General features: G+C 51.6%; 2 protein-coding genes and 1 long non-coding RNA gene across 6 annotated transcripts in view; 1 reads left to right on the top strand and 2 right to left on the bottom strand.

Moving 5' to 3' along the window:
* Nucleotides 1–1,866: 1,866 nt before the first annotated feature.
* Nucleotides 1,867–10,146, bottom strand: FKRP (fukutin related protein). Of its 4 annotated transcripts, none has more exons than XM_082231183.1 (2): nt 10,039–10,146; nt 1,867–5,371 (listed from the first exon to the last, which is right to left on the bottom strand). In XM_082231183.1, the coding sequence occupies exon 2, from the start codon at nt 5,277–5,279 to the stop codon at nt 3,768–3,770; it is 1,512 nt and encodes a 503-aa protein (XP_082087309.1). In that variant the 5' UTR covers nt 5,280–5,371; nt 10,039–10,146; the 3' UTR covers nt 1,867–3,767. The 4 variants fall into 4 exon arrangements, with proteins under 4 accessions (XP_082087309.1, XP_082087307.1, XP_082087308.1 ...); XM_082231181.1 differs by lacking the exon at nt 10,039–10,146 and adding an exon at nt 9,627–9,723; XM_082231182.1 differs by lacking the exon at nt 10,039–10,146 and adding an exon at nt 9,357–9,618.
* The window catches only part of LOC309537026, a 163,954-nt gene continuing 142,203 nt past the window's right edge, over nt 1,867–23,617 (bottom strand). Inside the window, exon 2 of the long non-coding RNA XR_014221768.1 lies at nt 1,867–2,731. This is a non-coding gene — a long non-coding RNA (uncharacterized lncRNA). The remainder of the gene's footprint in view (nt 2,732–23,617) is intronic.
* The window catches only part of STRN4 (striatin 4), a gene marked incomplete at its 5' end in the record, with an annotated part of 24,387 nt that continues 10,397 nt past the window's right edge, over nt 9,628–23,617 (top strand). Inside the window, 10 exons of the mRNA XM_082231044.1 lie at nt 9,628–10,017; nt 15,134–15,237; nt 15,514–15,587; nt 16,895–16,973; nt 17,112–17,312; nt 19,624–19,783; nt 21,577–21,727; nt 21,970–22,083; nt 22,565–22,680; nt 22,929–23,104. Coding sequence (XP_082087170.1) covers nt 9,628–10,017; nt 15,134–15,237; nt 15,514–15,587; nt 16,895–16,973; nt 17,112–17,312; nt 19,624–19,783; nt 21,577–21,727; nt 21,970–22,083; nt 22,565–22,680; nt 22,929–23,104 — 1,565 coding nt within the window. The remainder of the gene's footprint in view (nt 10,018–15,133; nt 15,238–15,513; nt 15,588–16,894; nt 16,974–17,111; nt 17,313–19,623; nt 19,784–21,576; nt 21,728–21,969; nt 22,084–22,564; nt 22,681–22,928; nt 23,105–23,617) is intronic.

Genomic DNA, 23,617 nt, shown 5'->3' with positions numbered 1-23,617 from the left:
CTGTACTATTCAATAAAAGGGACTCCCCGACACATGCTCGGGAGATGCCTCCCATATGACACTTGTCATTCGTCTGTCATTTATTTCAACCCAACAAACCCCATCACCAGTGGCGTAGCGTGGGGGGTGCAAGGGGGGCAGGCCGCACCGGGCGCAACATCTGGGGGGGCGCGCTCGCTGCCTCCGGAGTCGCCGAAGAGCCTCGGGCGCAGGCTGTAGCAGAGCCGCATGTCTCACGGCGCCCGGCTAAAGGCGCCCGGCAGGCAGCGGCTCTCAGCGCTCGGCGCGGAGGACGCGCCAGGCAGCCCCTCCTCACAGCCCCGCCTCCGCCGCTGCAGCTGCTGGGCCGTTGCATTTTCCTCGCCTCTCTGCCCCCCTCCTCCTCCGGGCAAGCGGCGTCGTTTGGGCAGCAGCGCCAGCGGCAACTCGCAGGTTAGGGGTTAGGGGGGGGCGCAAATTACGTGCCTTGCCCCGGGTTAGGGGGCGCAAATTACTTGCGTTGCCCCGGGTGCTGACAACTCACGCTATGCCGCTGCCCATCACCAGAGGCACTTTAGAAAGCTCCGAAGATGCATCTAGGAGCATAACGAAGATGCCTTATCAGACGACTGGTCCATGTAGCTCAGCCTTGTCCACACTGACTGGCAGCAGCAGGTCTTCTAGGTTTCAGGCAGGGGTCTGAACATGGGACCTTCTGCATGCAATGCAAGTGCTCTCCCACTAGGCCACAGCCCATCCCCATTTCCTTGGCCTTCTCTTGAGGGGTTCTTGGTGGATGGCAGGATTTAGCCATATCTTGTCGCCAGATTTTAACATTTGGAGGCCGGTATTTTATAGTGCATTGCTGGTTTTATTTATTACAGTGGTTCTGCTCCTTTCTCCTGGGCCGTGTCCAGAAAGTGGTGTTGGGGGATGAGTGTTCAGACCCCTGGGCTCTCACTTGTGGATGCCTCAGGGTTCCGTCCTCTCCCCCATGCTTTTTAATATCTATATGAAGCCGCTGGGAGAGATCATCAGGGGGTTTGGGCTGAGTGTTCATCAGTATGCGGATGATACCCAGCTCTACCTCTCTTTCAAATCAGAACCAGTGAAGGCAGTGAAGGTCCTGTGTGAGTGCCTGGAGGTGGTTGGAGGATGGATGGCGGCTAACAGATTGAGGTTGAATCCTGACAAGACAGAAGGACTGTTTTGGGGGACAGGGGGTGGGTGGGGGTGGGGGACTCCCTGGTCCTGAATGGGGTAACTGTGCCCCTGAAGGACCAGGTGCGCAGCCTGGGAGTCATTTTGGTCTCACAGCTGTCCATGGAGACACAGGTCAATTCTGTGTCCAGGGCAGCTGTTTACCAGCTCCATGTGGTACGTAGGCTGAGACCCTACCTGCCCACAGACTGTCTCGCCAGAGTGGTGCATACTCTGGTTATCTCCCACTTGGACTACTGCAATGCACTCTACATGGGGCTACCTTTGAAGGTGACCCAGAAACTACAACTAATCCAGAATGCGGCAGCTAGACTGGTGACTGGGAGTGGCCGCCAGGACCATATAACACCGGTCCAGAGAGATCTGCATTGGCTCCCAGTACGTTTCCGAGCACAATTCAAAGTGTTGGTTCTGACCTTTAAAGCCCTAAACAGCCTCGGTCCTGTATACCTGAAGGAACGTCTCCACCCCCATCATTCAGCCCGGACACTGAGGTCCAGCGCCGACGGCCTTCTGGCAGTTCCCTCATTGCGAGAAGTGAGGTTACAGGGAACCAGACAAAGGGCCTTCTTGGTAGTGGTGCCCGTCCTGTGAAACGCCCTCCCATCCGATGTCAAGGAAATAAGCAGGTATCCTATTTTTAAAAAACATCTGAAGGCAGTCCTGTTTAGGGAAGTTTTTAATATTTAATGCTGTTTTGTTTTTGACACTCGATTGGGAGCCGCCCAGAGTGGCTGGGGAAACTCAGCCAGATGGGCAGGGTATAAATAATAAATTATTATTAAGTATGTTTTGCTGTGTTCTGTTTTATAAGCTGCTCTGAGGTGGCTTTTCCTCTTCAAGGCGGTTTAAACGTATGTTAGATAAAATCCAATTAATCCATCCAATAAATGATCAGTTTGCAGCAGCAGAACCAAGCAGTGGTAAAAGAGGGATACCCCCCCCCCAAGTTCTGAATTCTACAAGGCAAGATCCTCGCATCTATGCTGCAGTTGTCTCCTTGCTACATTTACACCAATGGCATCTCTGCAGGAGGGCTGCCAGAGCCCGGCTGCAATCCTCAGCTTACCTCCTTTGGGGTATGCCCCGCTGACTTCACTTGCGCATTCAAAACAGTGTGATCTAGTCCCCCACATCCTGTTTGAAATAAAAGTCTACTGGTGCCCCTCAAAACCTGACCCCCTCGTGCTACAGCCAGCCTAGCTTCAGTGAGGAGCAGCAGCTGCAGTGAGACAGGCGCTTCCTGCATTCCAATCTACCAGTAAATGGGCAGAATATGAGGACTTAGAATTTGCAATTCATGACTCTGTGAATGCTTTCTGTCTGACTTCAAAGGGTGTATCACACCAGCAGTGCTAATTGTTTTCCCTTCCTGAAGCCCTGGCCATTTATTTTCTACCTACTTTCTGCCTGCTTCCCAGAGGGATCTTGATGGCCTTGGCCACTGTGGTACAAATAGGATGCAAGGCTCTTCATATGCAGTGGTACCTCGGGTTAAGAACTTAATTCGTTCCGGAGGTCCGTTCTTAACCTGAAACTATTAACCTGAAGCACTACTTTAGCTAATGGGGCCTCCCGCTGCTGCCGCGCCACCGGAGCACGATTTCTGTTCTTATCCTGAAGCAAAGTTCTTAACCCGAGGTACTATTTCTGGGTTAGCGGAGTCTGTAACCTGAAGCGTCTGTAACCCAAGGTACCCCTGTACTCATAGGAGCTGCCTGTCCGATTCTCAGCATCTGACTTTCTCCTGTAGAACCTGCTTCTAATGCTTTCCTTATTTGGCTGTTGGTATGATCTCCTTATCAAATTCTTCCTGGACAGTTTTGAGGAAGCCGGACGCTGAATCCTAAGCAGTCTCATTTTTCAGTCACAAAATAACTGACCGCACTGAATTTGCTAGTCCTTGAGGTTCCACAAGACTCACTGATTTTTTTTGCAGCAACAGTCTAACACAGCTACCTCTCTGGAAAATGACTGCTTTGTGAAAGCCACTGCAGCTGCTTGCTCTGTTGCGTGACTCCTGCTGAAACAACCAGCTGTCGACAGCGGGGGGGGGGGATTTTTCTTCCTGGGGTGACGTAAGAGACCCTTGTACTTTGAAAGGCAATGCTGCAACTCACTGCAACAATGGTCCTCCCTAGCCTTTCCGTTTTCAAAGGCTTCTGTTTGCTATGGATCAGCAAAATAAAACCTTCAAGCACCAAGGTAGTCTACTTCTGCTGCTGGGAACCAACAACAGCAAAGAGCCATTACCTTCATGCCCTGACTGTGACCTACCTAGACGCACCTGTCTGGCTGCCATCGGAAACAGAATACTGGGCTAGACGGGCCTTTGATCTGATCCAGAAAGACAGAATGTACATTCAGTGCTGCTACCGTGAAACAATTCGCTGTTGCAAACATCTCCTCCAGTATGGACAAGACACCGAGGTACCTGTAACGGGCAGGTAAATCACCTGACTGCATAATCATTTGCATGGCATCAAGAGTTCAAGGAAGGAAAGCTCTCAGCTCTGAGATACTTGAGCACCTCTCCTTTTAAGGCTTGGGCCTTCACCAGGGCTCTTTCACTTTCCCTTCTCCATGCTCTTCACAGCTGGGTTTGGATATTCTGGGTTTTCAATCACCCCTTCTCCAAACTTCAGCTCCAGGAAGCTCCAGTAATCATTGGGCGCCATAGCCAGGAAGCCGGCAAACGGGATGGGGACCAAGGGCTTCAGGAAATGCTCCGGGAACTCAATGTCCTGCCGGTGATCCATCCACGTGTCCTTGGTCATCACGCCGTTCTTGGGGTAGAAGGGCCACAGGTCGACGTGCAAGTGGTTGCGCTCGCTATACTGCACCCGGTAGAAGTCCCCCTCGATGGCTTTCTCCCAGACAAAGCCCTTCTCGTCCACGATGGAGCCGGAATCTGCACTCCGGAGCAGCTCGCAGTTGGGGATGTCTTCCAGGTAGACGCCCAGATCCACGTCGTAATCCCACGGGATGATGTCTTGGTGGCGGGCGGCTCCCAGGAGCGTCCCCCCTTCCAGCCAGTAGCGCACTCCGGACGCCTCCAGGATGCCGATGACGTACTTGGCCGTCTCCCTCAGGGCTCGGAGGCAGCAAGGCGGCGTCCACCGGTTCTGGTAGAGGTATTCCGGCGTGTCATCGCGGATGGTGCCGAAGCAGCGGGGCGTCTCCTTGCTGCAGCCAAACCACTGCTCCTTGCCGTCCTCCAGGACCACCCGCTTGATGCCAAAGTCGCGGAAGAGCTGCAGGCGGTTGGCCTTGGCCAGGTTGTCGGCTTTCCACTGGTTGTGGGAGGAGGTGAGCAGAGGCTGGTGGAGCGCCGAGAAGGAAACGTCGAGCAGGCGGACGGCCCACCCTCGCAGGGAGGCCTGGATGAAGAGGGAAGTCAGCAAGGGCTTGGCCAGGGGCATGGAGAGGTTGAAGAGGTCCCTGGTGCGCAGGAGGACGACGGCTTCGCCTTTCAAGGCCGCACACACCTTGGAGGAAGGTGGAGCTGCTGTGTAGTCGGCCGTCCATTCTTTAAGGTTCACCTTGAGGTTCAGGCACTGGAGGGGAGCTAGCGACTGCACTGGCGCCGCCACCATCTGCACCTGAGCTTGGCTGGCCTTGAACTCCTCCAGCATTCGCTCCAGCTGGGATGCGGAATCCACCCTCACCCCATCCGGCACCAGGGCCACGTATTCCGTCTTCACGTAGGTCTCGGGCCTGGAGACATGGGCAGGCTGGTCAGGGGACGGCTTGAGAACGACGACCTGGATGTTGGGAGTGCTGGGGAGAACCATAGGAGGATAAGGCAACCGGTCTGCCGCCACCACGACGGGCAGCTCGGGTTTGTGCTTGACGAAGAGACGCACTACATCGGGGACGTAGTTTTCAAAGTCTTCAAACTCCCTGATGAGGACGGTCACGCCTGACCTCAGCAGGCCACGGGGCTGGTGGGCACTGGGGTGCGGGCGGTCCCTGTGGCGGTGCAAGACACGCTGCTGCAGCCTCGAGATGTAGAAAAGGATCAGTAGGTTTATGGCGATGGCAACAGCAAGCACGCCTTGGCAGAAGGTGATGCGCATCTTGTGAGCGCAACGCAAGTTTGGAAGAGCTCTCGTCTCTGGCCCACGGAGTGTCTCGCAGTTCCAGATTCATCCATCCAAATTTAGTTTACCTGGAAACCAGGGAGAAGAAATAATCAAAAGATCGTACATTTAGGAAATACCATTTTACCATCAGCTATAGTGCTCTGGTCCATGGGGTCACGAAAAGTCGGACATGATAGATTACTCCAAACTTCTGAGACCAAAAGCAAACTTTTTACCTAAAATGATTTCCTTTTAGAGGGTCATACTGTCTTCCCGCAGAGAAACCCATCTCTATGTTTCTGCAAGGGTCATGGCACTGGGGCGTATGTCAAGATGGAGACACATTTAGGGAAGGCTGTTCTGAGAGCAAGTCATTCTGTGGTTCCTCCTTATGACCAATGATCCAATTGCACCTGGTGCATAGTTGAAACAGAATTCCTCTGCACCGTAGAACAACAAATGTTTGATAGGAGGCAAGTTCAGAACAACAATTCATGCAGAGAAGCAACGGGCAGCCAACTCTGTGGGTACACAGCAGCCTTTCATTACTGAATTAGTTTAGCTTCTCTCTCTCTCTCTCTCTCTCTCTCTCACACACACACACACACACACACACACACAAACTGTTGCGCCCCAGAATGCAGCGCTCTAGGCAATCCAGACTGTGGCGTGCCACCACCACAAAGAAGAAGTGTTCTTGAATGAAGGATGGGGAACCTGTGGAGCCATTTTATCCAGAAAAACGTAAGAACAACAGAGGACCCTGCTGAATTAGGCCACCATAGTCCAACATTCTGTTCTCACACAGGCCAGCCAGATGCCTATGGGAAGCACATAAGAATAAGAATATCTTTATTGTCATTGCCCCCTTCGGGGACAACGAAATTAAGCAGGACCCAAGAAAATAAGCAGGACCCAAGAATAAAAGCACTCTCCTCTCGTGATGTTTCCAGAAGCATACTGCCTCCAGCAATAGAACATAGCCATTCATAGGAGACAACTTCAGTAGCAGAGCCCATGCTCTGGAATTCCGAGATTCAAACCCTGGCAACTCCGGTGGGAGTTGCCTGAGACTTTGGATTGTTTCTGCTGGCCAGAGCATGCAGTGCTTATCTAGACTCTGGTTTCATACAGTGGTACCTCGGGTTAAGAACTTATTTCATTTGGGAGGTCTGTTCTTAACCTGAAGAACCACTTTAGCTAATGGGGCCTCCCACTGCCGCTGCACGATTTCTGTTCTCATCCTGAAGCAAAGTTCTTAATCCTAGGTAATATTTCTGAGTTAGTGGAGTCTGTAACCTGAAGCGTATGTAACCCGAAGCATATGTAACCCGAGGTAACACTGTATATGGATTCAAGTGACCTGGCATGAGATGGAACACATTCAGATGGATGAGGGCTGGTGAATTCCACAGCCAGTCTTTGCAAATGAATTGCAAGCAGCCCTTCCAAAAGAACTGCAAAATGCCAGAAGTAGTATTCACAAACCGGGTAAATGGCGAGGTGTGTTGGGAACAGCGCCGCCTGGAGAACGGTAGCGCCACCAGAAAATGCCAACATGCTTTCAGGCGTGTGCAAGCATCAAGGCTCGTGCTGGGCATTAACCACCAGCAGCAGGGAAGCCAACAAAAGAGTAGCACTAATGAGTGCAACCCCTCAACATATGTCTTTTTTATTTATTTTTAAACCCACTAATCTTCCTGGCGTGGCAGATGGGCCAGGAGAACAGGAGGGGGCTGCCTTATTTAATCTTATTTAGATCAAGCTTGCTCATTTCCCTGGAGGGATCAAGGCTTGTGTTTGTAAAGGGACAATCGTTGCTCTGTAACCCTCCTCCCTCTGTAGACCAATGAAGGGGGGGGGCTGGGACAAGACAGCTTCCTTTGGGGGAAGGCCGCTTACTCAGGAGGAGAAAAAACACAAACAAAAAAGATCAGGTTTCTTTTCCATAATAGCAGAGTTAACACTCATTACCATCTTGCTATGCTGTGCAGACGGAGGCTTGATTCTCAATGAATGGGGTGCAGGGAACAAATTTGGTCACTGGTCCAATGCTAACCCCAAGAGTATACCCCTTCACTTTCTCCCATTGCCATTTTATTTTATGTCCTCCAAGGAAATCAAGGGGCAGCAAACATGGTCCTTCCCATCCCCATTTTATCAAGCTCAGGTACTATTCCAGTGTACTGGAAGTGTGTAGTAATGATTTTTTTAAAATACACACACCTATGAAATTCACATCAGGCTGCACCCTTAGCAAATTGTGGGGTCCCCAGAATAACAGGACCCCCCCCACTTCCTTGAGCCCAGCTCCTGTTTTCCATGCAAAGACAGGCAGAGGAAGCAGGAAGATAATGTCTCTGAGTATGTGCAGAGTGTCATGACACCCCTACTCCCCCAGGCATCTGGAGTCGTTCAGGCACACTTGAGTCCTGATAGCTATCATTTTGAAAGCAAACATGGAAAGCATGGAGGGTTTATAGGCACTTTAAAGATTATTTGACAGCAGCCTTTTTCACAAACCATTCTTTAAGAAGGGAACGGGACTTGCAGCACTCATCAATTCACTACGGAATTGCAGAGTTGGAAGGGAACCCAAGAGTCATCCAGCCCAACCCCCTGCAAGGCAGGAATCTCAACGAAAGCACCGCTTCTGAAGGACGGCTGTTGTTATGTTATGGTGGTGCTGGTGGCGAGTCTAATCGTTGTCACAATGCAATGGAGACCAGAGAGGAAGGGACAGGAATATGCAATGAATTCAGACTGAGGGAGCAGGAGACCTTTGGGGCACGTCCCTGCCCTCTTCTAGTCTGCAAAGCACTGTGCGCATGGATGTTGCTTTAAAAGATAACCATAACAAATGGCAAAGATGATGACATTTAATACAGTGGCAACAGCAGAAATAACCACCCCTGACCACAGCCCCTCCTGAGAGGACATCTTGGCTGAACTTGCACACCTTCCTCACTCCTTGGCAACAACCTGCTTATTTATTATATGGCTTATTTATTGCACACAGGTGGCGCTGTGGGTTAAACCACAGAGCCTAGGACTTGCCGATCAGAAGATCGGCGGTTCGAATCCCCGCGACGGGGTGAGCTCCCGTTGCTCAGTCCCTGCTCCTGCCAACCTAGCAGTTCGAAAGCACGTCAGAGTGCAAGTAGATAAATAGGTACCACTCCGGCGGGAAGGTAAATGGCGTTTCCGTGCGCTGCTCTGGTTCGCCAGAAGCGGCTTAGTCCTGCTGGCCACATGACCCGGAAGCTGTACGCCGGCTCCCTCGGCCAGTAAAGTGAGATGAGCGCCGCAACCCCAGAGTCGGCCACGACTGGAGCTAATGGTCAGGGGTCCCTTTACCTTTTGCAACTGCACCCCAGCTTTCCTCCAAGGTGCTCACAGTCGTCCTCCTCCCCGTTTCATCCTCACAAGAACCCTGCGAGGTAAGCTGAGAGGGGCACCCCCTCATTCGCCAGGCCTCTCCCAGTGAACCCTGGTCTCCCATGCCACAGTCCGGGTCCTCTAACCACTACACCACACCGTCCCTCTTCTACTTTACCCTTCACACACACCCGCCCCGCACCCCAAATAGGCTTCTGCGTGCCCCCAATGCAATCCCACTCAGATCTGTCACGTCCTTTTAAATTTAATTTCACTTCATGGGGCGGGGGGGAGGGAGGGTATGTTGCCACCCTGTCTATCCTCCCGAGGAGGAGGAGGAGGAGGGATGACGGCAGCAGCAGCAGCCGGTTGCTACGGTGCTGGCGGTGGGCGCCCTGCTCGGGGGCGACTTTTCCCGAAGGCCCCGAGGTAGCAGGCCGCGTTGCCATGGTGACTTCGCCCGCTCTCTTTCGAACGGGCGGGGGGTTAGATTCGGGGCCCCGCGCGCGGACGTTGCGCGAGGGTGGGGGGAGCAGCCTGCGCGCGCAGGGAAGGATAGAGCGGCGCGCGCTCCCCCCCACCCTACTCCGGTTACCACGGCAACGCCCCCCCCCAATTCTGCGAGAGGAGCAGGAATAGGGAGGCGGCGGCGTTCAGAGAGAGAGGGAGGATGCGGCCCACCCCTCCAGTCACCATGGAAACGCCTCCCCTCCCTTCTCTCTCTCTCCCTCCGGCTTCACACTCTTCTGCGGCGTAGTAGCCGCGAGCGCCTCCCGAGCCGACCTAGGCCGCATTTCCTGGCCGGCTCCCTATTTGGCAGGAAGTGGCCCCCGCTCCTCCCTCCCGCACGTCCCCTCTGTCCCCCGCTCTCGCTCGCCTCCTCCGCCTCCTCCCCTCGCAGACCGGGACCCGCTTCCCGCCGCCCGCCCTCCTCCTCCCTCCCCCCGCGCGCGGCGGGCTCACTATGTGGCAGCAGCAGGAACAGCCGCCGCCGCCACCACCTCCGCCGCCGCCGCCCTCCTCCTCCTCCTCGTCGTCGTCGTCGTGCTCCTCCTCCTCCTCCTCCCCGTCGCCGCCTCCTCAGCCGCAGCCGGCCGGATCCCCGATGGAGGCCGAGCGGGTGGCGGCGCGGGCCCAGCAGCTGCACCAGCAGGCGCTGGCCGCGGCGGCGGGAGACCAGCCGCCTCAGCCGCCCCCTCCGCCGCCGCCTCAGCAAGGCACCTCGGCGGCCTCTCAGGGCGGCCCCGGCCGCGGCGAGCTGAGCCTGCCGGGCATCCTGCACTTCATCCAGCACGAGTGGGCGCGCTTCGAGGCCGAGAAGAGCCGCTGGGAGGCCGAGAGGGCCGAGCTGCAGGTGAGAGGGGCCGGAGGTTACCGGGAGCCGGGGGCGGCGGGGACAGCCGCGGGGTCGCCTCTTCTTTCCTCCTCCTCCTCCTGCTGCTCCTGCCACTGCCGTCGCCATCTTGGTGGGAAATGGTGGCCGACGGGACTGGCGGGGGTGGGGGTGGGGGCAGGCGCGGCGCCCCCCAAGCAGCTCCGGGGGTCACGGCTGCGGCCACGAAACGGGGAGTCCCTGCCACTCTGACCCCCCCATTGCACAGCCCCGCAAGGCCTGGCAACACTGCCCCCAGCCATCCCTATGCCCTGCAAGATTTCTCCAGGGGCTTCCTATCCCATCGTCTATAGATATGATCAATATAGAAATATGTGACCGGCTTGCCCCAACATATTAACATATTAAAACATATTAAACATATTAAAACACTGAACATTTAAAAACTTCCCTGTACAGAGCTGCCTTCAAATGTCTTCTAAAGGTTGCATAGTTACTTATCTCCTTGGCTCTGGGGGTCACATAACTCCATAGCCTCCAACATTTCTCCCATGAAAAGCCATGAAAAATGGGACATTCTGGGATCAAATCAGAAACTGGGGCGGCTTTTGTAATTCCAGGACTGTCCCTGGAAATAGGGACACTTGGAGGGTCTGCATCCCTGAGGAAGGCTGTGGGGATTATTCCCGTGGAAGGTGGATCGGGGGGGGGGGGCTAAACCCCGAAGAGTGTTTTGGGCTCCTTTCGTGTAGCAGTTAAAATTATGGTTTGGCGGGGAGGGGAAGAGATACTTCCCCTCCTTCCAGAAGGTGTTCATTCTAAGCTTTCCCATCTAATCTCACTCTGGACACCTTCTCAAGTACTACTCGGTGGAGAAGGCGGCTGCTTCCACTTCAAGGCCCAGGATGCCAAGGCGGAAGATGTGCTTAAATCAATGGGAAAGAGCGACTGTAATTCCAGAAGGACTCTTGTCATCGGTTGCCCAGACAATATTGAGCTAGATGGTCTGTGTCCGCTTCCTGTGCTCCTGAGGCCTTCCTTTCCATTCTTCAATTCAACAGGAATATCCCTATGCAAATAGGATGCTTCCCCTACCATATTCTGTTAAAAAGGGAAATTTGAGGGGGCTGGATTCCGCCTCCCTCCCCCAATTTTGCCGCCCTTCTAGAGATGCCATATGTTGTGATGGTGGGCTGATTCCCACAGAAGAGGGTTTAGGAGCTGCTAGTTGTGGATTTTTTTGCATGTAGGAAGTGGATTTATACCAGGCCAGACCATTGGTGCACCCAGCTCAGGCAGTGGTTCTGCAGGGTTTCCAGCAGGGGTCTCTCCCTGCCTTACCTGGGGACACCAGGCATTGAACTTTCCATGTGCAAAGCAGGATCTTCTCTTCTGAACTATGGACTTAAACACACATCCTGCTAGGTGAGGGCAGCAGGGAGAATATGTTCAGTGCTTTCTCAGCCACCATCAGTGATGCATAGTCAGTGGGGAAGATACACATAGGGAGAGTGAGCCTCTGGGGATGAAGTCAGCGAACCCTCAAACCCAAAGCAATTTATGATTATGGTGTAGAATTCTGTTTGTCTCAAAGAACACAAGAGCAGTAGCATCCCCCACTGATTTCAGTGAAACTTGCTTCATTGTTTAGGGTTTAGAGAGTATTAATCACTTCAGGTCAGAGTTATCTGGCTGCGAGAGATTTAGCACAGGAAATGGGAACAGGGAGATGGATGGCAAATCTCAGTCCAAATAACCGCTTATAGTGAAATGGGTGAAATCGATTAAAGCAGGGAGGCACATTATTCTAAAGTTGTCTTGGGTGTTGAGTAGGTTTGAGGCTGGATGTACTAAAGGGGGTGGATAGTTGGTCCCTTCCCCTTGTAGGGATGTGGAAAGAAATGAGTGACCTGGGCAATATATCTGCATTACCTCAGAAAGGCAAAAGGCTGAAAGTAACTGATGTATTGCCAACCGTGAGTGGAAGCCTGTGAAAGGATTTCATCTCTACTTTCTGTGGTGACAGAGTGGTGGGTGAGTGGGTGGATATTGCTGCCACCTGTTCCATAGCAAATGGGGAGTGTATGGAAAGAGGAAGGAGGAAGCTGACACCTTTGGCTCCCAGGTGGTTGGGAAGCAGCTGTCCCTACTGCCATAGTAACTGGCACAAAGGGAGATGGAACAACATATTGTATTTTAGCATAGATGCAAAGGCGGTAGAGAGAGCAGGGGGCTGAACAGAGGTTGTGTTAAGAGACGGACAGTGTGCTCTTATTTATTTACAGTGGTGCCTCGCAAGACGAAATTAATTCGTTCTGCGAGTTTTTTCGTCTTGCGAAGCACGGTCAAGTCGCAACTGCACCTCTTCAAGCGGTTTTAAGAAAAAGGAAACAAACTTGCAAGACGTTTTCGTCTTGCGAAGCAAGCCCATAGGGAAATTTGTCTTGCGAAGCAACTCAAAAAACGAAAAACTCTTTTGTCTTGCGAGTTTTTCGTCTTCCGAGGCATTCGTCTTGCGAGGTACCACTGTATTGTGTTTACATCCTGGCTGCTTACCCAATGAGCTCAGGGTGCTATATATGGGTCTCTTCCCCTCATTTAATCTGCACAACTGCCCTGCAAGATAGATTAGGCTGAGAGGTAGTGACTAGTTCCATGGCCACCCAGTGAGTCAAGTGGGGATTTGAACCTTGGTCTCCTAGGTCCTAGTCCGACCCTTTTAACAACTGCACCACACTGGCTATCTTTTGAAAGGGCTGCTCATAGTATAAGTGCCCGTCCTTCTTTTTCCCTCTGGTGAACCACTGTTTGTTTTGTGCTGAAAACCTGTTTGACCAGAGGTAGCATGCAGCCCTTGAAATCACAGTGCACGTCCCATGGGAAGCTCTGCCTCTCACAAATCAGGTTTGGTTTTCTTAAAAACCAAATGGTTATCTGCCACCAGAATGATAAGGGAGCGTAAATCGGAAGCAATTGTTCACTCTTAAAAACTGGCACTTGGGGTCATCTAATAGAACCAATCGGCAGTATGTTGAAACTCTGCAAAATGAAATTATGTTCAGCTGACCGGCGAGCAGCCAGGATCCAAGTGCACATACCCCCTTGGCTACGATGCTCACCCTAACCTACTTCGCAGGATTGGTGTGAGGATAAAACTAGGAGGGAAGAACCACACATGCTACCTTGAGCTCCTTGGAGGAAAGGCAGAATAGAGATGTAATCATAATAGGCAGCTTTAAAGATAGATTAGGCATGTTCACAGAGAGATTTAGGTGGCTAGCCATAATTAGCTTAAAATGGTATTCAGAGGCAGTAAACAGCTGATTTGTAAATGCTGGAGACAAAGGCAAGAGCCACCCACTGTTGCTCGTTTGTGAGCTTCCCTGGGGTGCACGCAGCTGATCCTGTCAAGGGCAAATTTCAGATAAACTGTTCAACAAGAACTGATTCCGTGTGGTTGGGAATTGTGTTAAGGGAAGCTGTTTAAAGTCAGTATGTGACTTTCCTACCAGTGGGGACATTTGACAGTCTTAATATCGCACCTGAGAAATGGACACTGAGGATGAAAAATGGATCTTGAGTGAATCAAAGTGTTTTTGCTTCCCATGATGAACACGGTCTCCTCCTGTCTTGCTGCTACCTCTGATCAAACAGGTTTTGCAAGTTTTTGGAACAATACAAAAGCTTGCAAAATCTGTTTACCTGCAGGGAAAGTGGGATGAGTTGTGTGCACTGTGGGCAGCAACCAAACCCACTTGAAGTCCTAGTGCTGGGAAAGCAGCAGAGAAATGGAAATACTAAAGAGAATCTCCCTTTCAAGCCATCTTCAATTCCTGAAAAGAGCATATTTTTTGTCTCCCGTTTGAGGTGTTCTTATTACTGTAGTGGAAACTAGTTGCCCAGTCCAAGCAATATGTACAGAAGCAAACTCCTGGGAATTTTAGCTGCATGTTTAATTACATACTTAGTGCAGTCCAGCTTTTTCAAAAGCACTCTGTAAACATGAACTTGTTAAACCTGTGAGGTTGTGGCTGGATTTTCCTGCGGTGCTGTCAATCCATGTACTGATGGAGGCAAGTGAGTGAGCCTTTGACATGGCTTCGTATCAGTGAAATGCCCCAATTTGCAACCGCTTACAATTTTCCTACCCTCTCATGACAGATGCCACTGCTGTTCAGCTAAGACAGAATATCTAACCTGCTTATCGTACCGGGAGTGTGTCCCCTGCAGTTTACAAACCATGTCGCTTTTTCAGCCACATGCAGCTTATCGCATCAACATTGTAAAGTTGTTATAGCAGTTAAACAGGGCAGCAAGGGCAGGACTTCTGCATATTATTTTGAATTCATGGCCTGCTGAGAGAAAACACGGAATAGGACAGAGTCACCTAGTTCCCAGTCTTTTCCACTTGGTCACTGTTGGGGATGAAGGGAGGATCGGGATTTGGTTTAATAAGGGAGCTGTCATATAAAATCCTGCCCCTCTTCGCACTATCAACACACAGCCCTTGTCCCTAGAGGGTTTCCCTCCCCTTTCTTTTGCCGCCCTACCTGTTTTGTTTCTCCAACCTCCCTGCAGCATGCAGCCCCTCCTGTTCATGGGCCCTTTGTAACCAGATGCCTTTTCCTGTTCCCTTCAAGCTGTTGCAATGACATTTATTAATCCTGTGACCTCAGAGCAGTTCAACCAATGAGACAAGGGAACTCAGCATTAGGGAAGACTTATTTACATACATCAAGTTGTGTGTGTGTACTTCTGTTAATATTTTTTGAGATGGGATTTAGCAGGGGTCAGTAACCTTTTTCAGCCGTGGGCCGGTCCACCATCCCTCAGACCATGTGGGGGGCCGGACTATATTTTAGAAAAAATATGAATAAATTCCTATGCCCCACAAATAACCCAGAGATGCATTTAAAATAAAACGACACATTCTACTCATGTAAAAACACGCTGATTCCCGGACCATCCGTGGGCTGGATTGAGAAGGCGATTGGGCCGCATCCGGCCCACGGGCCTTAGGTTGACTGCCCCTGGGTTTTAGCCTATAATTCCCTCATAATCCCGGGTTGGGCAGGAATGGGGTTGTTGTGTGCTGTCAGAATTCAGTGCCTCTGACTTCCGGTTCTTAACCCTCCAGGCGCAAGTGGCCTTTCTTCAGGGGGAAAGGAAGGGCCAAGAGAACCTCAAGACAGATCTTGTACGGAGGATAAAGATGCTGGAATACGCTTTGAAGCAGGAGAGGTGAGCCATGGCACACACCAGTGCGCCCCCCTTGTGGTGGCAGAGTGGGCACCTCTGGGTTGCTGCCGCTGCTGGGCTCTCATTTTGGGAGAGGGTGGAGTTTCTCTCATGGTGCAGTGGGGAGAGACAGTCTGGATTCTTCTTTCCGCTCCTGGTATCCTTGTGCGACAGTCGCCTTACCGTTGCATTCTGCACCCATCACCCGCTGTAAGGAACATGACACGTGCTCATTTGCCCCCGGTGTTTTGCTCCTAAGGTTTCTTCTGCTTCTTCCAGGTCAAAGTACCACAAGCTGAAATTTGGCACTGAACTGAACCAGGGGGAAAAGAAAGCAGATATGTCAGAACCAGGTATTGTGCTCCCCGCCCCACCCTCGGGTGTCTGGGCATCTGCTCACTTGCACCTGTGATGTTCCTTTATCCTTCGCTGAGCCACCTGCCAGGGCCTAAACAGGTGCTTCCACTGTTGTTCCCCTGGAATGGCAATGACATCCTCTCACAATGAGAGACACCCAGGAACCTGCTCCTGCAGTTGTCTTGTGATGTGTCCACTGCTCTTTTAGGTTCAGGCGGCTGGTGAATGAGAGCTGGGCATTCCTGCTTAAGTAGTATCTTGCACAGACTCCCTCACCTTCCAGACATTCCAGGCTATGTCCAGTGAAATCCTACTCTTCCAACTTTTGGAGCTTGGATTTCTTCCATTGTTTGTTTGCTGCCTGGAAGTTGCCACAGGTGCCAAAACAAATGGAAGGGCAGCCCATAAGTATTTAAATAAATGTTGAGGCCGGTGCTTCGTTAGCAATAGACTCCCTTTTGCGTTGAGGGGAAGGAGGAAAAGGGCAGGGGGGTAGATTCAGGGAAGAGGCTCTAGCTCAGTGGCAAAGCTCAGGCTTGGCTTTGCATACTGAAGTTCACTCCCAAACTCTGTGCTTCGTGTGCACAGGAAAAGCTATCAATAAATAATTTAATTAAAGCATTTTGTTAACCATCTCTCCAGCCAAAGATATTCCTACAGTGGCCTTCAGATCAGTTAAGAATACGAGACAATCCCTGTCTTCAGGCTTTCAGTTGAAAAGACACTGCACAAAATGACAAAGGGATTGGAAGGAGGAAAATAGTTATTGTTTAAAAGGCATAGCAAATCTGGGAGAATAAAACCTTCCTGAGGCCCTGGAGCTGTCCTAGTGGCAGTCAGAGGAGACAGAGCTGGCCTGAATGGGGCAAAAGATCAGAGAACCTGGAAGAGGGGAGGAAATTTGCTCTCCTTGACCGCTGGAAGACTTTCCTCGTCCCGCTCTAGGCCATCCATATGGTTTGAGTTTTTCTGGGTTTTCAAATAGCAAATTCTGGCCTTGCCATTTGCAAGGCTGAGAACATACTACAGAGGCCCGTTCGCAACATGAAAAGAGCGCAACCCGCAGTGGCATGTCTGCGCACGCATGAGTTGCAATTTGCCGCTTCTGCGCATGCGCGTGATGTCATTTTGCGCTTCTGCGCATACGTGAGCAGCGAAACACGGAAGTAACCTTTTCTGGAACTTCCGGGACGCTGCGGGACGTTAACCTGAAAGAACGTAAAATGAAGCAAAAGTAACATGAGGTATGACTGTAGTTTCCTTGCCAGCTGCTGATGGAAAGCTTTCCTCCTTTCGCCCCTAGTCTCCAACGGGCCAGCGGAACCGATCTCCTTGGAGAGCAACCAGTTCATGTGGAAGGAAGGGCGCCAACTCCTCCGCCAGTGAGTAGGAACTGAGCTCCTGGGGGTGAGCGAAGAGGCTCTGCCCTGTTGGCAGCCTCCCTCTAAGGCAGGCTTGTCCCGGGGCCTGCCAAGTTGCTCAGCCCTATACTGAAGGCCCCTTTTGATCGGCCTCCCCAGGTACCTGGAGGAAGTGGGCTACACGGACACCATCCTAGACATGCGATCCAAGCGAGTCCGCTCTCTGCTCGGCCGCTGCTCCATGGAACTGAACGGTGCTGCCGAGCCCAGCGGCCCGGGGACTGGGCCTGCACCGGGACCTGCTGGGCTGAATGGGGGCGAGTCCCTTCTCGTCAAGCAGATAGAGGAGCAGATCAAAAGGTACGTTATCAGTCACTTTGGCCATAGGGCAGCGAGGAAGAGAAGCTTCTCCATGTTCCTTGCCCCCCCTTCACAGTAGAGGACCACCTTGACCCGCTGTCAACCCTCTGGAAGCCACACGCCTAGAGTATGCATGGCCAATTGTAATAATAATAATAATAATAATAATTATTATTATTATTTATACCCCACCCATCTGGCTGAGTTTCCCCAGCCACTCTGGGCGGCTTCCAATCAAGTGTTAAAAACAATACAGGATTAAATATTAAAAACTTCCTTAAACAGGGAATTGTAACTTTCCCTCCTTCTTAAATACAGTTTTTAGTGTGGGGGGGGGAGGGTTTTCACAAAAAACCTTCTGGCACCGTAGACTCAGCAGAGGATCTGTGGTCAGTGATTATTTTTTTAAAGCGACACATTTTTCAGGACCACAAAAAACCTTTTGGCATCACAGCAGAGGAAATATTAGAGCGATTAAAAAGTCAGTGTTTACATTTTTCAAAAGAAGCAGCACATTGGGGGGGTGGATTCAGCCTTCGAATGAGCCACGCCTACTGCACTGGGTGTGATTGTTCCATCTGGTGCACGTTCTTTCTCTTCTCTTCGGCAAATGTCCTGAAGGAACGAACTGTGGTCCAAGCTCTGGCAGGGCAGGTACAGTCCTGCTGCAGGCCTTACTAGTGTCTTCTGTGTTATATCGCTGCTCTGATTGCCAGCACAGGGTACATAGGACTTTCACCATAGAGCTGCAAGGAGGGGGTGGCTCCCGTATCTACATTCATTGGGGGTCATGGCCAGTGTTCTTTTTTCAGAGTTTGCATTTTTTTAAACAAGATGTTCAGACTCTGCGTTACTCTGATATTTTCCTACTTCCGTGGTCTGTGGCTAGCAGTAGGGAATGAAACACCCAGGGGATGTACAGAGGAGACCTTTCGAAGAGCAGGTTCCTTAAGGCCAGGGGATGTGACTGGGCTGGCAGTGGCCCCTGTACAGGACAAAGGGTGTAGTGCTGATGCCTGTGGAAGGGACTTTTCAGCGGTGGCCCCACATCTGTATTCTTTTAAGGAAGCACGTGTAGATTCACCCTTTTTGCCAGGCTTTTGGATAAGGGAAATTTGTCAGGCTGCATTTATTAACAGTTTCATGCAGCTGTTTCAATTCTGAGTTGAATTTGTGTCATGGCCACAGTGATCCATGCGACGGTCACCTCCAGGCTTGACTACTGTAATTCGCTCTACGCGGGGCTGCCCTTGAAGCTGTCCCAGAAACTCCAGCGGGTGCAGAATGCTGCAGCGAGGCTCCTCACGGGGTCTCTGCCATGGGAGCATATTCACCCAGTGCTTTTCCAGCTGCACTGGCTCCCGGTGGAGTACAGGGTCAGATTTAAGGTGCTGCTTTTGACCTTTAAAGCCCTTCACGGCCTAGGACCCTCGTACCTACAGGACCGCCTCTCCCGGTATGCCCCACAGAGAGCCTCAAGGTCCATAAATAGCAACACCCTAAAGGTCCCGGGCCCTAAGGAAGTTAGATTAGCTTCAACCAGAGCCAGGGCCTTTTCAACACTGGCTCCAGCCTGGTGGAACGCTCTGCCTCATGAGACCAGGGCCCTGCAGGATCTGATTTCTTTCTGCAGGGCCTGTAAGACAGAGTTATTCCACCTGGGCTTTGGCTTGGAGCCAATTTGATTCCCTCCCTCTCTTTCTTTTTTCTTTTCCTTCTCCTGCGATGAGGCTGCATTTTAATATTTTAATGTTTCATTATTTTAATGTTGTATTTTAATTTTGTTTTAAAGTTGTAATCATTCAACTTGTTTTTATTATTGCTTGTAAGCCGCTCTGAGCCCGGCCTTGGCTGGGGAGGGCGGGGTATAAATAAAAATTCTTCTTCTTCTTCTTATTATTATTATTATTATGTTGTTGTTGTTGTTTGGTGGTTACATTGTTCAATATGCCGCAAACCTCCCTGTGGCCTCTTGCAAAAGGTGGGAAATAAATAAATAAAATAAAAATCCTGGTCAGGGAAAGTTGTGCATAGCCTTGCACTGTGGAGGTCCATAAAGTCATAAGTGTCTGTGCTGATGGCTGTCAGGAATGGCTGATCCAGGAATGGATCTACACAAATCAGGTTAGAGGAAGGAGTGTGGAATCCCTCAGTGAATATATTTCCAGCCTGTTTTGGAGCTGAGTTCATACTCCCCATACAACAATTTTCTGCTTCTTTTCTCCTGATAATGAGCATGCTTTTCTGTTTTCACGTGAGGCAACCCTAGACCCCAGTGTCAGTTCTTCTTCCTTACCCTTCTTACTTGCAGGAATGCTGGGAAGGAGGCAAAGGACCGGACCGGCGGCTCCGTGATGGAGAAGATTCCCTTCTTGCAGGGCTGCGAGGAAGAAGACGACAGTGATGAGGAGAAGGACTTGGAAAGCCTGCCCCTGGAGACGCAGCGGCAACACAAGAAGCAGCGAGTAAAGGTATCCTCCTGTCCATGAACCTAGCATGGAGATGGAGGACTTAGTTTAGCATCATGGAGGCAAGGGGGCTGAGCTTAGGTTTCTTGAAGGGAATTGGGTTTTTTTAGCAATATAGAACAGAGGGCAGGGAGTCAGAATCATAGAATGGCAGAGTTGAGAGGGGCCCTTGAGAGCCATCTAGTCCAACCCCCTGCAATGCAGGGATTTGCACCTTTCCCATACTAGGATCGGACTTGCAACCTTAGTGTTATCAGCACCATGCTCTAACCAACTGAGCTATCTGCAGCTGTAGATATTTTACTTATTTCTTAAACTTCTTAGCTTAGTTCTCCAAGTGACTCTCAGCAATTTATATATCACGTGTGTGTGTGTGTGTGTGTGTGTGTGTGTGTGTACATATGCACCCACAGAGTATAAGAAAAGGGGGTGTCATACAATGCAGCAATCTGTTGTTTTAATATAACATTCATGGAAACAAACAAGCATTAACTATGCTCAAATAATAAGCAGAGAATACTCCCACTCACTGATACCCCCCTTTATAACTGCACCCACCCAGAAGTCTAGGATCAGGCCAGCTATTCCAAATCAGCATACTCCTCCAGGGATGGTCCATCATCTCCTCTCCCTTTGTGGGAAGCAAGAGCAAGGCAAAACAGGCGTTTGGATTGTAGCTTCTATCCCCGGCTCTGCCAGGGCAGTGAAATCTCATCCGTTAGTCCAGTGTTTCCCAAACGTTTTTGGGCAACGGCACACCTGTTTACTGAAAAAAAATCTCGCGGCACACCACCATTAAAGCCCCGCCCCGTGACGTCAGCGCGCAGCGTCACGCCGGGAGGGACGCACAAAAGTGAAAGTTTTTCCCCTCCCCCTTGCCGGGGAATCTCCAAGCTTTGGGCAGGCAGGCAGGCAGAGCTGGGAAGGGGGTTTCCAGGGGACACGGCAGCTCCTCGAAAGGCTTCTCTCAGCTGCGCTCAATCCTCCTCGGAGAGGATTTCCCCTCCGGTCCCATGCCTTCGTTTGGGGCATCGCTCCGGCTGCTCCCTCTCCCGCCGCGCAGGAGCGATGCCTCTCTCTGGCTCTCCCTCCGCGCAGGCTGAGGGAGGGAGGGAGGTGCGCGTGTGACCCGTCTCTGCTGGGAGACCAAACCCAGCGAGGCAGAGTCGCGCGGAGGCGCCCAGGCAGCGCTGCCGGCTGCGAGGAGGAGCGCCAGGCAGCAGCAGGAGGCGCGGCCTCTCCTCGCCGCCGCCGCCCCGCCTCTCGCCGCCCGACTCGCCCGCCTCCCTCCAGGCATCTCGCGGCACACGAGGCAACGTCTCACGGCACACTCGTGTGCCGCGGAACACCGGTTGGGAAACACTGCGTTAGTCCATTGGTTTCCCCCCTTTAGGCTTGTGGCTCCCATTCACAGTTGAGGCTGTTGTGTTGCCATTTTGCCACACTTTAAATACTCTTTATTATTGTATTCAAGTTGAAAAAAGCAAAGCGTAAATCTTCTCCTGCCAGTCTTTGCCCAGTGACATGCCCACAAAGGACTTGTAAGTCCACAGTGGTCTCAGGAATCTCTTTGTTAGGAACGGTGGGCCTGGGGGTTGGGCCTTTTCATTCTGTGCTCCCCCCCAGCTACTGTTCTGAGGACACAAAGGGACATGGATACCTACAAAACCCACCTGCAGTAGGCCATAAACTGGCCCGGTCATGCTCCTTAGTTTCAGGCGGGGAGGTTCTCTTGTTGGGCAGATGTGGCCACAATGCACATCCAAGCTCTGATTTGCCCCTGTCCCTCTCGGCAGCTCACCAACAAGCCCCTGATGCCAGAAGTGGAGGATGAAGACGACGACGAGGACTCCGAGGATGCACTGAGCGAGTTCGACTTCCTCGGCTCGGGGGAGAACGGCGAGGGGTCCGGTGACATGCGGCGAGCTGGAGATGGCAATGAACTTGGTAGTTACAGAGCTGCATCTAAGTTTCCTCTGCATCTGAAATGCCCCCTTGGCTGCATGGGGGTTTCCTGATTAATTCCTCCTGATTGTGTCTCAGTCAGCTATCGGGGTGGAGATGTGGGGAAAACGCCTGGGCACTTTTACCGCGATTGACCACGGTTCAGCAGCTGGGTCACCACCAGTTTGCAGTGGCCAGAGGCTGCCTGGACCTCCCCCTCTCTAACACCCCCCCCTCTTCTGCAGAAAGCCGCCGGGTGAAGCTGCAGGGCATGCTAGCCGACCTCCAAGATGTGGATGGGCTTCCCCCGAAACCTTCCATGCCGGCAGCCATCTCCAATCAACCCAGATCTCACGAAGGTGCAAAGGCTTGCTTTGTCCTTTAGGCCCCGCCCCCTTTCCTTTGGGCTTTGTTTTTTGATTTTATTAAATTCGTCCAACATTATCACAACACCATGCAGGTCAATAATGAAATACCCCACCCCACTAACCCAGAAGCTGGTGCTCGGGCAATGCATGCAAAATAACAACCAAACACGTTATTATCCCAGGCTGCTCTTTGTATAGAAAGCAACGAACATTTTAAGATACCCAGTGAAAGTTTTCTAATGTGTGGGGAAGTCCTCTACTTTCAGTTTTAGCCTTGTGGGTAATAAAGCCGTGCTATTCAGTCTGCTTCAAGCCTTGTGCCAATTTTATTTTATTTTAATTTTCCCACAAGCGCTGTTTGCCACACTTCCCTGTTGCCATCCGAAACAACCTACACCCTGCCCCGTTTCCTTTGTCCTGTAGCTGGCGCGTTGCCACACTCGTAAGCTTTCCTCTCCCCTCCCTGGAACAGGTTCCCTGGGCTTCTCCTCGGATGTTTTTATAATGGACACCATTGGCGGGGGAGAGGTCAGCCTGGGAGACCTCGCGGACCTGACCGTCACCAACGACAATGAGCTAAGTTGCGATGTGAGTTGCGATGCGAGTTCCGAGACTCGTCGGTTTCCATTCCCGCCCCCCGCTGCCTCCTCAAGCCCTCTTCTGCTCCTCTGGCTACTGCCACGAGGGCGGCCTGAGCTGGGAAATAATCTTCCATTAGTGGGAGGTGGGGAGGAAGCAGCTCTGTAGCAGCGGGGGAGGTTCGGGCTGGGGAGGGGCACCTGACTAAGCAGCCCCTCTATTCTTTCTCCTCCTCCTCTCCTCCACCCCTGCCTCAGCTCTCGGACAGCAAAGATGCCTTTAAGAAGACGTGGAACCCCAAGTTCACCCTACGGAGTCACTACGATGGCATCCGGGCCTTGGTCTTCCATCACTCCGAGTCCGCGCTGGTCACCGCCTCGGAGGACGGCACGCTGAAGCTGTGGAACCTCCAGAAGACGGTGGCCGCCAAAAAGTGAGCGCAGGGAGGGCCTGCTCTCTTTAGAGCCGGAAAAAGGCACACCAAGAATATAAGTTTCAGTAGTGGGAGCGGTCCCTACTTGCAAATCAATAGCCAATTGTAACAAAAACTAATCCATTCAAAAGTATGTATTCTGACAAGGATTACAAACTCAAATAGAGATTACAAACGCAAACAGAGACTACAAACTCAAACTCATAAGGATATGTATATCCAATTATGGATCAGAAACTAGCAAGTTCATGTTAGTCCATAGTCAGATTTGATGTGAAGGTCTTAGTTTCAATCATTGGGCAGAAGGCAATTATGGATCAGAAACCATTGACTACTGATTTGCGAGCAGGGACCACTCCCACTATTGAAACTTATATTGGCCTGAGTTCTTGGTGTGCTTTTTTCTTGGCATATTTAATAACAAGAACTCCAACTTAGTTAATGTCTTCAGAGCTGGAGCCAGCTGGCTCCCTCCCTGGAGAAGGGCAAGGTGGCTTAGCATGCCTCCGATCG

This window comes from Podarcis vaucheri (genome assembly GCF_965113315.1).
Source record: "Podarcis vaucheri genome assembly, chromosome: 7".
NCBI lineage: Eukaryota > Metazoa > Chordata > Lepidosauria > Squamata > Lacertidae > Podarcis > Podarcis vaucheri.
Note: the sequence above shows the minus strand (reverse complement) of the source record. Positions and strands in the feature narration are given on the sequence as shown.